Source organism: Entelurus aequoreus, linkage group LG02, assembly GCF_033978785.1.
Source record: "Entelurus aequoreus isolate RoL-2023_Sb linkage group LG02, RoL_Eaeq_v1.1, whole genome shotgun sequence".
NCBI classification, from domain to species: Eukaryota; Metazoa; Chordata; class Actinopteri; order Syngnathiformes; family Syngnathidae; genus Entelurus; species Entelurus aequoreus.
Window position 1 is genome coordinate 64,284,045 of NC_084732.1, and position 16,177 is coordinate 64,300,221.

A 16,177-nucleotide genomic window follows, 5' to 3' on the forward strand; every position below is an offset into this window, starting at 1 on the left:
GTGGTAGAATGTGTGTAATGATGAGCGTTTTTGGGTAACTTTTTACACACGTTTTTTATTTACATGAATATTGTTGTACTTTTAACCAGGGACAGCCAAAAGCCAAACACGCAAGTGGTTGCTTTGTGTGCACTATAATGAACAGGGGTTACATCACTTCTTCTCGGGGGCTTTGTCTCCAGCTTCCAGTGTGGGCGGAGCCTCCTTGTTCTCCCTGTGAGCAGGGAACACCTCCCACGGTGTGTTCAGGTCAAACTTCCGGAACTCCTGCGACAGCTCCACTGGTTCCGCCACCACACGTTTCAATTCGTCGTCATAGCGCACCTGCACACATTTAAAAAAATAATAATTTGATACTAATGTGCCTGAGAAAAAATATATACGATTATTGCACCCCACCCGACTCATCCAATCACCAGTCAGGACTCAACCTGTATACATTCATGGCCCCACAGACAGAACTCTTTATACAATACCCAGACATGTAGGGTGTGTCTATATAGTGCATGTGTATCCTCTCAAACTCACCTCAATATATCCTGACAGAGGGAAGTCCTTCCTGAAGGGATGACCCTCAAAACCATAGTCAGTCAGAATACGCCTCAGGTCGGGGTGGTTGGCAAAGAACACACCAAACATGTCCCAAACCTTTATGGGGAAAACAAGCAACACAAATGTAAACAGTTAGTGTTTCTTGTCAAGGTAATTATTACAGTGGAACCTCGATTTACAAACTTAATAGGTCCTTGAATGGAGTTCGTAAATTGAAAAATTTGTATAGTGCAGCAAATATCTCCATAAGAAACAATGTAAATATGAAATATAGGTTACAGTCTTGACAAAAGTCCATCTTTTAGTGGAGCTCTGTGCACTTTGGACTAAATATAAAGTGCTATACAGTAGTGTATATTAACTGTGGATCAACTTTCTCTTTATTAACATGCTGAACTGTGCAAACGCACACACAGAAGTCACATTGGTGCCCTCAAAATCATCAGAAATCCCCAAAATTCTTAACAGTAACAACCATATTGCTACAATAAGACACATTTTAAAAAACTACAATCCACCCACATTTATATCATTAGGGAGAGAGAGAGGGTGGGGGGTGTCTGTGTGCTCTCGTGCTGCTGAACGAGAGGTAGAATTTCCCCTCGATGTGAAATAAGTGCTGTAGCATCTTTTTTCAGAAAATTTCGGTCTCATCCCAATTAAAACTTGGTGTAGTACGAAGCTTGGAGGCCCATTTGGCTTGATCTAAAAATTCGTAATTTGAAAAGTTTGCAAAAAGAGAGGTTTGTGAATCGAGGTTTCACTTTATCATAGCGGTGTTGTGACTCACCTCCCTCTCGTACCAGTTGGCAGCTTTGTGGACAGGAACTGCAGAGTCCAATGGTGTGAGTTCATCGGTGTATGTCTTCACACGAATACGAGAGTTATAGCGCAGCGACAGCAGGTTGTACACAATCTGAAAACCACAACATAAAGTCATTGCGTGTTCATGTAATCTTCTGGTCTGACTCATTCACAGTTTGACGTGATGTAAACAAAAGGCAGCTGATGCAGGAGCCAGATATGAACCTCTCTGCCTGTCCCAAAAAACATACCTACACCTTCAACCGAATTTCTCAGTAAATGTTTGGTGCTGAACTACCGGTAGTTGTAGAAATGTGTATGATATTAGAATAAAATCAAATTATGTGTCGGATTTAGTCCAAACTCAAGTCCTTTAAGAAGAATGTAAGTTGAACTTTCTTTAGAGAAGAACGAACATGTCCTAAAACAGTCTATGAGAGCCTATATTAATGTTCACACTGCAGGTCAATTACGATTTGTTCGCCCATGTGTATCACGTATCAGATTTTCTCACGTCAGTGTAAACAATACAATTCAGATTTTTTCAAAATAGGCCCATGTCTCTTTCATATGTGGTCATAAAACCGACATGCATCTGATGCTACCAGTGTGGATGCCCGGGTCGAGTTCATCCGACCTATACACTGTCTAAAAGTGACAAACGAAACACATCTTCCTCAAAGTAGACGAGCACAAAAGCTGTGGTGGACCAAGGAGCAGAAAACTGTCAGTGGCGAAACGAACATGCTTTGAAACTCACGTCAATGTCCCACCACACAGAGCGGGGCCAAGTTTACTCCCATAAACACACTGTGTTATGTGATTATTCGTGCGCATGCCGGTCACTTCACAGACCCATTCTGTTCATATTTAGACATCGCATTTTCTTTTGCAATGTGAACGACTAAAAAAAAAAAATCAGATTTTACAAAATTGTGTTAAACTCCATACTTGGCAGTGTGAACGTAGCCTTGCTGTGGATCTGGTTGGAGCCCTCTCCAAAGAATACAAAGTAATTTCAAGCAGGTGAAATTTTGTGTTACAGTTACAGTTCTGGTAAAAGTTCCAAACAAGCAAAGAAAATCTAAATCCAATTAAAGGCAAATAAGGTGATGGCAAATTTGTATTTTATTTAAAATATGTATTTATGTTATGTTAATGATTTAAGTTGTACCCATGCATCTCCAGCTGCACAGAATGAAACACCCAGAGTCAAGAACATCATTGCTGGTGTTCTGTTGTTAAATAGTTTAAAACATTAGATAATGTCGCACATACATTTTTTGTTATTTTCTAGTGTGGACGCCTCAAAAGGTGGCGTTTTTCCTCAATCTTAAGTGCAATGCCATGTGTTGTTATTGTCAATAGGGCTGTGTTTTCTTCTTTTTTTGAGCAGGGATGTTACATACATTTATCATTTTGTGGTGTGGAATGTTAGAAAAGGTTTGGTAAAGTGAAAAGGGTCAAACAGAGAACAGTATTAGGTATGAAAACACTAATCAACACTAGTTTCAACTTGTGTTTTGGCCACACCTCATGGTCATAATATTTCATTAATTTAAGGGCATGATTCAGGAGGTTAAATGATCTAGACATGTTTGTTTGTGGATATTTTGTCATGTTTTAGACTGCTTTATTGTTTAATTAAGAACACTTATTATGTATGTTTATCTTGTATGCTTAGCTGTTGTGTAGCTGCTAGCCCGCTACAAGTAGCCTATAGTCTACTATGTTTACAAAAAAAATGTACCTCAAAGCGGTTCTGCCGTGAAGGAATGTCGACGGCGGTCAGATCGATCATGCTTCGGAACTGTGCGTTGGTGTGGTCCCTCAGGAAAGTCAGCACAGGGACCACACCGTCAGGATGGATCATCACCTCAAGCTCATCGTAACATGTCACCTACACAGACACGTTTGAGAATCAAAACAAGAACTACATAGCTCTGAAAATGACATATGACATGAATACATGCAGCATAAAAAACATACCTACGTGACCTTAAAACATACCTACGTGACCTTCTTGCACTTGTTTATTTCTAATAAAGACTTACCAAGCGACGGTCAATTTCAAACTCAGTCTTACATTTAATACGCAGCGTGATTGATTGAAGCAAATCAGTGAAACTACAACTTTCCTGAGAAAGGGCACTTTCTAAACATACGGTTTAATCCAGCCGAGCCGTTCATGAGCAGCAATTTTTTTATGAACAAAAACTGCTGTTCTAAATGTGTCCACTGGATGTCGCAATAGCAATTATGTTAGGCAAGCAAACGGTTTACAGCAGGGCCACGCAAGTCAGCAAAGCAAGAGGTACACAGTAAAGCGTGGCTACGGATCCTGCCCCTCAACATAAATGAAACATAAAACCTGCTTTTTTACATCTTCTGCTTCGAAAAACATCGTGCTTTAGCCTCCTCATTTTCCCAAAATGTCTCTGTCAAAATAGACAAATGTGGACGCAGAGTGTAACTCAGACCTGGGCAAATTAAGGCCCGGGGGCCACATGCGGCCCGTTGAGCTTTTCAATCTGGCCCGCCGGACATTCCCAAATATTTTTTTTAGATCTTTAAGATGGAAAGTGTAGCTGCCAATATGATGTGCCGTCATCTTTTCTAATGACCGCAAGTCTTGAACTATACAAAGTATTTAAATGGTTGGAATCTGCGCTTATGGATAATATACTAGTTACTATGGTAATCTAATTAGTTACTATGGTCATCTAATTAGTTCCTATGGTAATCTATGTCACAGCAGCTCAGACGAGGCACCAAGCAGTGTGGGCGGGAAGCGTTTCCACAGACGCGGAAGGAGATTTTCACAACAAAGTTCTAAAGCTTAGTGATATATAGAAAAGAATAGAATAGAATAGAAAGTGCTTTATTGATCCCTGGGGGAAATTTAGCAAATATCAGATGTATCAGATTGTAGGTGGGTTTATTTTGTACCCTTTGTACCCTTTGTTGGGTTTCACTTGATTGTAAAATATGTTGATCGAAAGGGGGTGACGTTCATATTTTGTCAATATTCAGTGTTTTATCGTTCATAGAAAAATGTAAAATTTCCATTACGTTTTTTAAGGCGGTCTGTCATAACGTTTTTAAGCATTCAATCAAACATTATTGGGAGGTTTTGTATTAGTGTTCCTAAATATAGATATACCGGCCCCCAGACACATTTTCTTTTCTCTAAATGTGGCCCCCGAGTCAAAATAATTGCCCAGGCCTGCCCTAGACAATTGGAATAAGAACAAACAAAAATTTAAAAAGTTGAGCTTTTCAATTGGCCCATCAAACATTCCCAAATATTTTTTTTAGATCTTTAAGATGGAAAGTGTAGCTGCCAATATGATGTGCAGTCATCTTTTCTAATGACCGCAAGTCTTGAACTATACAAAGTATTTCAATGGTTGGAATCTGCGCTTATGGATGATATACTAGTTACTATGGTAATCTAATTAGTTACTATGGTCATCTAATTAGTTACTACGGTAATCTACGTCACAGCAGCTCAGACGAGGCACCAAACAGTGTGGGCGGGAAGCGTTTCCACAGACGCGGAAGGAGATTTTCACAACAAAGTTCTAAAGCTTAGTGATATATAGAATAGAAAGTACTTTATTGATCCCTGGGGGAAATTTAGCAAATATCAGACGTATCAGATTGTAGGTGGGTTTATTTTTTACCCTTTGTACCCTTTGTTGAGTTTCACTTGATTGTAAAATATGTCGATCGAAAGGGGGTGTGACGTTCCTATTTTGTCAATATTCAGTGTTTTATCGTTTATAGAAAAATGTAAAAATTCCATTACATTTTTTAAGGCGGTCTGTCATAACATTTTTAAGCATTCAATCAGACATTATTGTGAGGTTTTGTATTAGTGTTCCTAAATATAGATATACCGGCCCCCAGACACATTTTCTTTTCTCTAAATGTGGCCCCCAAGTCAAAATAATTGCCCAGGCCTGGTGTAACTCAAGGCTCTTGAATAATTTCTACCTCCGTTTGTATGGTTTTTTGAGTTAGCACAGAATAAATACGTGGAAATTAAAAATGAGGTATTTGATACCTAGAAGAATTTTTATTATTTAATAATGTATCTATTTTTTTCAATCCCAGATAGGCTGTGACTTATAAAGTTGAATGGATTTGTAGATACAGAGACAAGGTTTAAGTTCAGTGTGTCCTTTGTTGAGTTTTTTCCTCAGAATTTTCAACTACCACTAACTTGAAGTGTTTTGTCAAGAAGATTATTTGTGATATGTACATTGTCAGAATGTGCTTTTTGACCAAAGCAAAACAAAGACAAACAATCTGAAGTTGTCTTTATTTTCAAGGTATTGTGCCATTTACCAGTCCGGCCCACTTGGGAATAGATTTTCCTCCATGTGGCCCCTGAGGTAAAATTAGTTTGACACACCAGTTCTAGACATAGCAGCATCCTGTTCCGGCCAACAAATAGAGTCATTGGCACACTTGAATAATAACTACTATCAATTACTTTTTCTGGCCCGCTACTTGTAAATTTGGACTGCAACAGAAAGTTTGTGTGATGCTAGCTGCTCGTCCTTGCTCGCAAACATAATAATCGTCCTGTCTGAGCAGCTTGTAGTTACATCTCCAGACAGTAGATGGCAGTGTTAGTCTGCATCGTCAGAGGCACATCAGCTTATGGAAGGTGCTGTTCAATTTGCAAGTGATAGAACGACACAGAAGGTAGCTGTCTTACTCACATGTAGGGTTGCAAATCACAATTATTTTGATTGTCGACTAATGGGTTTATTAAGTATACATTTATACAGTGGTTCCTATTTAGCCACCAGCTTTTAAATTCAGCTTCATACATTTTCAGACATGTGTTAATAATTAATTTTATTTACAAAATATGCCTTTCTGGGAACTTAAGAAGAACATACAAATAGGAAAATAAGGACCAAAAAAACATTGCAAAATTAAAAAGGGAAATTGTAGCTGAGATAGGCTCCAGGACCCCCCGCGACCCTGAAAGGGATACGCGGTAGAAAATGGATGGATAGCCCTAATTTTAACTCAGCCTGCAAGTATGGGGCATTGCAAAAAAATGTTAAATACTCCATAAACAGTACAAAAGCATGAAGTAAATACACATAGATGATCAGATCAGTTGTCAGTTAATTTAAACTCCCTAATCTGGGATTGGCCCAAAAATCTTAAATAATTTATTGTTGCACAGAACTGACCTGAACTTGCTGGATGTATTTGGGCATTATTTCAGCCACATACTCTCCAAATGCTGCAAGCTGGTTGTGGGCAACTGCATCTTTTGGTCGGATGGTGGCTGTGGAGAACACATGGGCATATATAAATGATATAAGGTCAATGATCAGGTCAATTTCATCAGTACAAAGCTGAGTGAGGAGACTCCAACTTGTTAAATATTGAGCAAATAAATGACGTGCATTTAAGAAAAACCTTTTAGAAAAAATACTTGGAGGACATTCTGACATCAAAATTGCAATATTGGGGTCATTTTAGTTCATTTGAATTATGTAAGCAAGTAATAACCTGTATTAATAATGATTAGTCTGATTTTTAAAATCTAAAATAATACAATAATTAAATAATAGAGATAAAAAACAATAAGGACACAAAGATTTGTCTTTAAAAATATGTACCGTACATTGTTTCTTTATCCTTGTTATTAGCCTATTTCATTACAAAAACCATGATAAAATCAGCAACCCTCATCCCTTTGTTGGCTTTTGTAGTTTTTACCCAAAATTTTAAATCACAATCGAAAATAATTTTTCAGTAGGGATATAACAATATCAACCTCTCAGTACGAAATTGCCACGGTATTGAAGGGGAACTGCACTTTTTTGGGGAATTTTGCCTATCGTTCACAATCATTATGAAAGACATGACAAAGGATGTGTTTTTTATGCATTGTAACTCATATACAAATGTAAATAAAAGTCAGCTTACAATAGGGCCAATGGGAGGTCCTCTATTCAGCCCGTAAAACCCAATAAATAACTATCCAAAAAAGCCAAAAATACTCTATTTACATTTCGTGACTTGAATATTAACCAAGTATTAGTGATATTTTTATAATATGCGCAAATGCAGAAAAACTATATATAGCGGCGCTGTGATCACAAGTCTGTGTGCCTATAATGACATCAGTGAGTGGTAAGTTGCTTCCTCGCTTGTGTAAGATTATTGTAGATCATAAATCATGTCTCTCACCTGGATAGTAGAAGGATGCAGACTTATTCCGACAAGTTTGTCAACTTTAACAGCCAATTTAGACCCGGGAATGGTGAGAACGGCACGAAAAGACACTTGGTTTAACCCCCTTTTTCTTCACGAGAATTATGAGTCATTCTGCATCTAAACGGGAATATATGAACATCCTAACAGTCGGCATCCTAAAATCAGCAAACATTGTACAGTAAGTGAATTTTTATTATGTTTGTTGGGTCTCATGAAGTCTGTGGTGAGTAATAATCAGTAATGCTGTTAAAAAAAGTGAATGTAATGATGCGTTTTTTTAAATTAATGCGCAGCATATGCTTAAAATTTGCAAAATATGTAAATATTAAATGCTATTATAAATGTGTCCGTTACTACATTACTTATATACTTACATCATGTATATAAAACCTTAATGAAGGTGTTCGGATGTTTTTTAAGGGCTTCTATAAGCAGAACAGAGCGACTCCCATAAGCTCCATTGTAAGCGGATTTTTGATCGCATTTATTTACTAGCTGGAATGCATTTAAAAAAGTGTTCTTGTCTTAAATAAGGATTGTGAATTTTAAAAGAGCAGTTCCCCTATAAAGCCATAGTACGATTTGATGGTGTATTGTCACAAAAAAAAGACTTGGTAAAAATACCATACTGTGTGAAATTAAGTGGCTGCAGGAATGTTTCATATAAACACACTTACTGTAATTAAACACAAACATATTGCACAAATGTTCTAATCATATTTATTACTACAAACAAGTATTTTTAAATGCAAAGAATTGTGCAGTAACATCCACTGCTTCAATCAAATATTTAAAAAAAACACTTAAATTTTAGTGTCTTTAAACTGACAATGTAAACATGCAGTGTAACAGAAGTAAAACAATGCTCACTTTAGTGTCTCTCAACTTTTACTTTCTCAGAAGCATTGTTCTCTGCAGTGAACGTTTTTTGATATCAGTTTAGAAAAGGCTGTTTCTCAACCGACAATTTAACTTTTAATAATGTAAATACCTCACAAATTGATGTTTAGCATTGCTGGTTTCAAATACATTTTCTGGGTGATGGTTTATCAAGTAGCTTCTCATATTACTCGTATTTCCCGCGATTTGCAGTGTTCCGTGCTCCTACCGGGCTCTTTCCCTCCGGCTCTGAGACGAAGGTTCAGAACTTTGCTTTGCAGTACGCAGACTTTACCTCCGCCAAAGAGGTTGTGTTTTCGCCAGGGTTTTTTTGTCTGTTAGTAACATAACTCAAATAGTTATAGACCGATTCTGATTAAATTTTAAGGAAAAAAAAAACATTCCTTTTATCTGCTACGAAAACACTTTTCCCGCATGCTTACGCATTTTCTTTCCTTTTATAGTGTTTCACACCCTCTCCTTGAGGGTGTGAAACATCGTGCTGCTCAAATTGCTCCCGGGCCGCAGTTTGGACACTGATAGTTTAGAAATGTATGTAAAACAGTACTCACGGCTTGTCTCAATGGTGGAGCTCTGCAACCTGGACTGCTGCAGCAGGAGACTTGATGTCCTTGCAACTAACATTACAAGACAAAGTTTAGACATCCGTTAGGTACACTTTTCATATTAACACATGTTGACAGTGTTTCCCATACATTTATTTGTGGAGGGCGATCAGAGAAAGATTTGCCGTCAGTTTTTTTAATAAAGATTTTGTCCTTGCTCGAAAATAATTCCTTCTACCTACAGTAGATATTATAACTATGCCTCCTAACACATTTCATACACACATACCACAGCTGACCTGACCACACAATATGATGCATCTGTTGTCAATATAGTGATTAGATGATTAGAGTATGTCGTCCGGGGGCTTCCATGCCCCCTGGTAGGGTCTTCCAAAATAAACAAGTCCTAGGTGAGGGATTCGACAAAGAGCAGGTCGAAGACCTCCATGAAAAATAAAAACAAAGGACCCAGATTTCCTCGCCCAGACACGGGTCACCGGGGCCCTCCTCTGGAGCCAGGCCCGGAGGTGGGGCACGATGGCGAGCGCCTGGTGGCCTGTCCCCATGGGGCCCGGCCGGGCACAGCCCGAAGAGGCAACATGGGTCCCCCCTCCAATGGCTCACCACTCATGGGAGGGGCCATAGAGGTTGAGTGCATTGTGAGCTGGGCGGCAGCCGAAGCTCTTGGGATGTGGAACGTTACCTCTCTGGGGGGGGGGAGGAGCCTGAGCTGGTGCACGAGGTGGAGAAGTTCCGGCCAGATATAGTCTGACTCACTTCGACGCACAGCAAGGGCTCTGGAACCAGTTCTCTCGAGAGGGGCTGGACTCTACCCACCCTTTTTGGATTCACTCGAGGGAGTATTGGAGAGTGCTCCCCCGGGTGATTCCTTTGTTCTACTGGGGGACTTCAACGCTCCTATTGGCAACGACAGTGAAACCTGGAGAGGCGTGATTGGGAAGAATGGCCGCCGGGATCTGAATCCGAGTGGTGTTTTGTTATTGGACTTTTGTGCTCGTCACAGATTGTCCATAACAAACACCATGTTCAAACATAAGGGTGTCCATATGTGCACTTGGCACCAGGACACCCTAGGCCACAGTTCCATGATCGACTTTGTAGTTGTGTCATCGGATTTGCGGTCTCATGTTTTGGACACTTGGGTGAAGAGAGGGGCGGAGCTTTCTACTGATCACCACCTGGTGGTGAGTTGGCTGCGATGGTGGGGGAGGATGCCGGACCGACCTGGCAGGCCCAAACGCATTGTGAGGGTCTGCTGGGAACGTCTAGCAGAGTGGCTTGGGAGAGGGAAGTCTGGGCTTCTCTGCTTAGGCTGCTGCCCCCGCGACCCGACCTTGGATAAGCGGAAGAAGATGGATGGATGATTAGAGTATTAGATGTACAATGACGTGTGCATGATCTTTAAAATTTGCGCAAGCCTACACAGCATCAGGAAAACATCAATGCTTTTCTAATAGCTTGTGCAAACGTGAGTGTCCACCCCTGGACGTAATAACACCAATACTCACAAGACAATACTTTAAACTTCCATTGTTAAATTTAAGTTTTAATAACATGATAATAAAAATAAACTTAAATTTAGCAATGGAAGTTTAAAGTATTGTCTTATGAGTATTGGTGTTATTACGTCCAGTGGTGGACACTCATGTTTGCACAAGCTATCAGAAAAGCATTGATGATGTTTTCCTGATGTTATGTAGGCTTGCGCTAATTTTAATAACATGATAATGGGCAGCACGGTGGCACAGGGGTTAGTGCGTCTGCCTCACAATACGAAGGTCCTGGGTTCGATCCTGAGCTTGGGATCTTTCTGTGTGGAGTTCGCATGTTCTCCCCGTGACTGTGTGGGTTCCCTCCGGGTACTCCGGCTTCCTCCCACCTCCAAAGACATGCACCTGGGGACAGGTTGATTGGCAACACTAAATGGTCCCGAGTGTGTGAATGTGAGTGTGAATGTTGTCTGTCTATCTGTGTTGGCCCTGCGATGAGGCGACGACTTGTCCAGGGTGTACCCCGCCTTCCACCCGATTGTAGCTGAGATAGGCTCCAGAGCCCCCCGCAACCCCGAAGGGAATAAGCGGTAGAAAATGGATAGATGGATAACATGATAATGTTGGCAATTCCTATCCTTAAGACACACAAAAAAGCTGTTTTACTGATCCGCATACAAACACTTGTGTTTAGCGTTATGGCCTATTATACAAATTCTACAATGAAATGATTTAGTGCCACTACCCCCATCACCCCCCTGTAACCCAAAGTAGGGATGGGCGATACCACACTTTTAGGATTCGATACGATACCGATACTTTTTCTTGCATTTTCATCGATACCGATACCCATACCAATATTTTCTTATTGGCAATTTTTTGTCAGTCAAAAATATTATTACTATTGTTATTATTTAAGACAAATCACAAGATAAATACAGACCATTTATACCACATTTATTATGGTCAATATATAATAAAAGTAAAATTTAAATAAATAACATAAATATGACAAATAAATTAAATATTATATAAAATAATAACTATATATTATATATAATAATAATTAAATATTAGGGCTTTCCAATTAACAGTCAAATCCGAATTGCAAGAAGCTGCAGTTATTTTTTAAAGTTTGTGATATAATTAGCAATTAATGAAATATGAAATAGGCTAATGTTTTCGAAATGTAAAAAATCATGTTACAGATTAAAACCAAAATCACATTCAATCATATATTCAAGATTTTCTTGGAAAAAAATAAAACTGTAATGCAAAGATGAAGAATCTACGGAGCCCTAAAGGGACATGGGAATTATTTTTTTTTAGACATGTATCTCGTGGCCACAAGAAACTTTTTATTAAAAAAAAAAAAAAAAAATTTATTATTATTTTTTTTACTAAAAGTTTCTCGTGGCCACGAGAAAGTTTCTCGTGGCCACGAGAAAGCATTGGATGCGTGCTGATGGTTTGGTGTGTGTTAAAATGGCAGTTTAGGAGTTAATATGGCTGTATTTCCAATTAGGACTTTCCCCCATGTGTGTTGTGGCAAAATGTGAATGCTTGATTAGTAGGTGTGAGACAAACACTTTATCTTCCTGGTTATTGTAACGCTACGTGTTTGACATTATTTAAGACTTTATCATGCCCGGGAAAGGACAGTTTTCCTCTTCTGTGGCTGTGGGGGGTGGGCGTGGCTTGCGGACCTGCAGCGAAGCGGAGTGTGTCAGTTAGTCCGATGTTGATGTGATCAAACTTCTTTCTTGCTTGGAAGATACACACACAATTGTAACTGTTATTTCTTCCTGCAAATAATAAATATGTACAACGTGTTTGGATGTATTCATTTATGTAAAATTGTCATTAAATGTAATATTGCCTGACAAAAAGTGATTCGACGTACGTAATATTTTGGTATTTACACATCGCATATTTACACACGCGCATCTGACTAGAATACCCTTATGTGCATTACATATATCAACATCAACTACCTACTGTACTGTTTACTTGTTGAAATACCCTTTTTAGAACAAATATCTACCCATATAATTTATATGTGTATATATAATATATATATATATATATGTATGTGTATATATATATATATATATATATGTATATATATATATATATATATATATATATATATATATATATATATATATATATATATATATATATATATATATATATATTATGTATAAGCATGTATATATATACTCTACCGTTTAAAAGTTTGGGGTCACATTGAAATGTCCTTATTTTTGAAGGAAACGCACTGTACTTTTCAATGAAGATAACTTTAAACTAGTCTTAACTTTAAAGAAATACACTCTATACATTGCTAATGTGGGAAATGACTATTCTAGCTGCAAATGTCTAGTTTTTGGTGCAATATCTACATAGGTGTATAGAGGCCCATTTCCAGCAACTATCACTCCAGTGTTCTAATGGTACAATGTGTTTGCTCATTGGCTCAGAAGGCTAATTGATGATTAGAAAACCCTTGTGCAATCATGTTCACACATGTGAAAACAGTTTAGCTCGTTACAGAAGCTACAAAACTGACCTTCCTTTGAGCAGATTGAGTTTCTGGAGCATCACATTTGTGGGGTCAATTAAACGCTCAAAATGGCCAGAAAAAGAGAACTTTCATCTGAAACTCGACAGTCTATTCTTGTTCTTAGAAATGAAGGCTATTCTACAAAATTGTTTGGGTGACCCCAAACTTTTGAACGGTAGTGTATATATATATTATAAATTACTGTAACTTGTTCTTAAAAATAGTAGTTATTTTGTATGTCAAATTTAGTGTTTGTGTGTATATATGTATACTGTATATGTGTATGTGTGTTTCTTCCTATACAGTATACATGTATATGTGTGTGTGTGCGTGTATATACTGTGTATATATATATATATATATATATATATATATATATATATATATATATATATATATATATATATATATATATATATATATATTATATATTATATATACACATATAAATTATATGGGTAGATATTTGCTCTAAAAAGGGTATTTCAACAGGTAAACAGTACAGTAGGTAGTTGATGTTGATATATGTAATGCACATAAGGGTATTCTAGTCAGATGCGCGTGTGTAAATATGCGATGTGTAAATACCAAAATATTACGTACGTCGAATCACTTTTTGTCAGGCAATATTACATTTAATGACAATTTTACATAAATGAATACATCCAAACACGTTGTACATATTTATTATTTGCAGGAAGAAATAACAGTTACAATTGTGTGTGTATCTTCCAAGCAAGAAAGAAGTTTGATCACATCAACATCGGACTAACTGACACACTCCGCTTCGCTGCAGGTCCGCAAGCCACGCCCACCCCCCACAGCCACAGAAGAGGAAAACTGTCCTTTCCCGGGCATGATAAAGTCTTAAATAATGTCAAACACGTAGCGTTACAATAACCAGGAAGATAAAGTGTTTGTCTCACACCTACTAATCAAGCATTCACATTTTGCCACAACACACATGGGGGAAAGTCCTAATTGGAAATACAGCCATATTAACTCCTAAACTGCCATTTTAACACACACCAAACCATCAGCACGCATCCAATGCTTTCTCGTGGCCACGAGAAACTTTCTCGTGGCCACGAGAAACTTTTAGTAAAAAAAAAAAAAAAAAAATTGTTTTTATTTTTTTTAATAAAAAGTTTCTAGTGGCCACGAGAAAGTTTCTCGTGGCCACGAGATACTTTCTCGTGGCCACGAGATACATGTCTAAAAAAAAATAAATTCCCATGTCCCTTTAGGGGCTCCGTAAGAATCTCCAAATTGTATCTCTTTCTTATCTTGTTTTAAATACTCAAGCAATTTTCAACTAACAGTAAATTCCCCTGTGTGGAAATTATTTGAATTTAGGATAATAATTTAAACAAAAATATTCAGTAAACATTACTAAAAAAAAAAAAACAATGCCTGTTTTAAGTCAACAATTGGACAACACTGGATATGCCTGGCTGCATCGCTGTCGGCTGGCTGTGTGTGTGTTTTGCACGTTGACGACGCTCATTCGCTGTCTCCTGTCACGTGACTGGGCCAGCTCTATACTCTGCCAGGTACAAGGTGTCCCAGCACATAGTAAGTTAAGTAAGTAATCAAAAACATCTGAAAGTGATGCTTGCACCCCCCACACGCCGTTTTTTGGTTTATATTGATACTTTTTTCAGAAAAGTGATGCCAAATGAGTAGCGTGTGAGTATCGATATATCGATACCACAGGATCGATACGCACATCCCTAACCCAAAGCCACAGATACATTCCGGTCCTATGGAAAACACTTAATTAAACGAAGTGAAGATCAAAACGTGACCTTTTGGTCCTAAGGGAAACACTGAATAATTAGTTAGTTTATTTAGTTAGTTAGTGTATTATTTCTTCGGTCAAGGGTCAACAAAATTAACAAAAAGTTTTACATAAACAAACAGATGTACATTCATAAACAAACAGTTGTACATTCATAAATTAGAAAAAATAAATGTTGCAGACCGAAAGAGTTTAGGCTGAAGTTGAACACTTATTGCGCCTAACCCTATAAACAAAGTCAAGTACGAGATGAGCTTCTAAAAAACATGACATTTCCTTTTCACAACATATTATAAACACACATTGTACACAACATAAATACTGTTCAATTATATACACAGTAAAGGCATGTGAGATATCCTTGTACACATGTTAAACCTTTGCACCAATTATATACTATATACAAACAATTATACTTCCATTATATTTATATACCACATTTAGTTTTTAATTAACATTGATCATAGTATTAACTACACTGTTGATTCAAGAATGATATATGTTTCCAAGACATTGGTCTTAAAGTTTTTTTTAAATGTGTGAATAATAAAAGATAAAAACGTGTCAAATAGTCAAAAGTGCCAGTGTGGAAATGATTGAAGTCAGACGTAGTAAACATGAATGTGTGATAAATAATCGTTTACAATGAATGGGTAGCCTGTTTATTACGTGCCCGCGTACTTACATGTTTGCCACTAAGGATCGACATTGCTCCAAAAAGCAAATGAATAATCATTTATTTGCTAGTATACGCAGTGCCTAACCCAAACTTCCGTTTGAGATGAAAACATGATGTGCCACTACCAACCTCCATGGTTGTGCTACACTGGGTATGCCACTTGCTAGCTCAAACTAAGGTCAAACGGCTTGGCGTATAGCTGCGGTAAAACGGACCATAACGTTGGCAGCGGCACAAAATAAAGCTTTTTATCAAAATGTATCCTCAAGGACATTGGTGTAAACCGTAGACTTACTGTTGCAACTCCGGCCGAGACCTGCACGGACACAGCGGACCAACGACGCCGCCATGTTGACTCAATGACAGCGCTTCTATCACTTCCGGAAGAGGTGATCCTTAGTAGTGGTTTGTCGCCACCTAGTGGTCTGGAAAGTGTGGCCAGCGAAGTCAGTGGTGACTGAATTGCTTTTTTGTTATTGGCCCATGGCCATACTTGCCAACACTCCCGATTTACCCAAGAGACTCCCGAAAATCTCCCGGGACAACAATTCTCCCGAATTT

The 16,177-nt window shown here is 38.1% G+C and overlaps 1 protein-coding gene across 1 annotated transcript; it reads right to left on the reverse strand.

The window, feature by feature from the left end:
- Positions 1-27: 27 nt before the first annotated feature.
- Positions 28-16,034, reverse strand: ndufs3 (NADH:ubiquinone oxidoreductase core subunit S3). Its single transcript, XM_062030520.1, has 7 exons — positions 15,912-16,034; positions 9,063-9,128; positions 6,576-6,673; positions 3,107-3,256; positions 1,343-1,468; positions 529-648; positions 28-324 (listed from the first exon to the last, which is right to left on the reverse strand). Exons 1-7 carry the CDS (start codon positions 15,964-15,966, stop codon positions 154-156), a joined length of 786 nt encoding a protein of 261 aa, XP_061886504.1. The 5' UTR covers positions 15,967-16,034; the 3' UTR covers positions 28-153.
- Positions 16,035-16,177: the final 143 nt, after the last annotated feature.

What these genes read in the sequence shown, in the direction of transcription:
- ndufs3 (XM_062030520.1), bottom strand. Translation starts at nt 15,966, where the DNA reads ATGGCGGCGTCGTTGGTCCGCTGTGTCCGTGCAGGTCTCGGCCGGAGT. An exon ending in CACGGCAGAACCGCTTTGAG is followed by an intron (nt 1,469 to 3,106) that starts GTACATTTTTTT and finishes TGTGGTTTTCAG; the next exon opens with ATTGTGTACAACCTGCTGTC. An exon ending in CCAACTGGTACGAGAGGGAG is followed by an intron (nt 649 to 1,342) that starts GTGAGTCACAAC and finishes TTCCCCATAAAG; the next exon opens with GTTTGGGACATGTTTGGTGT.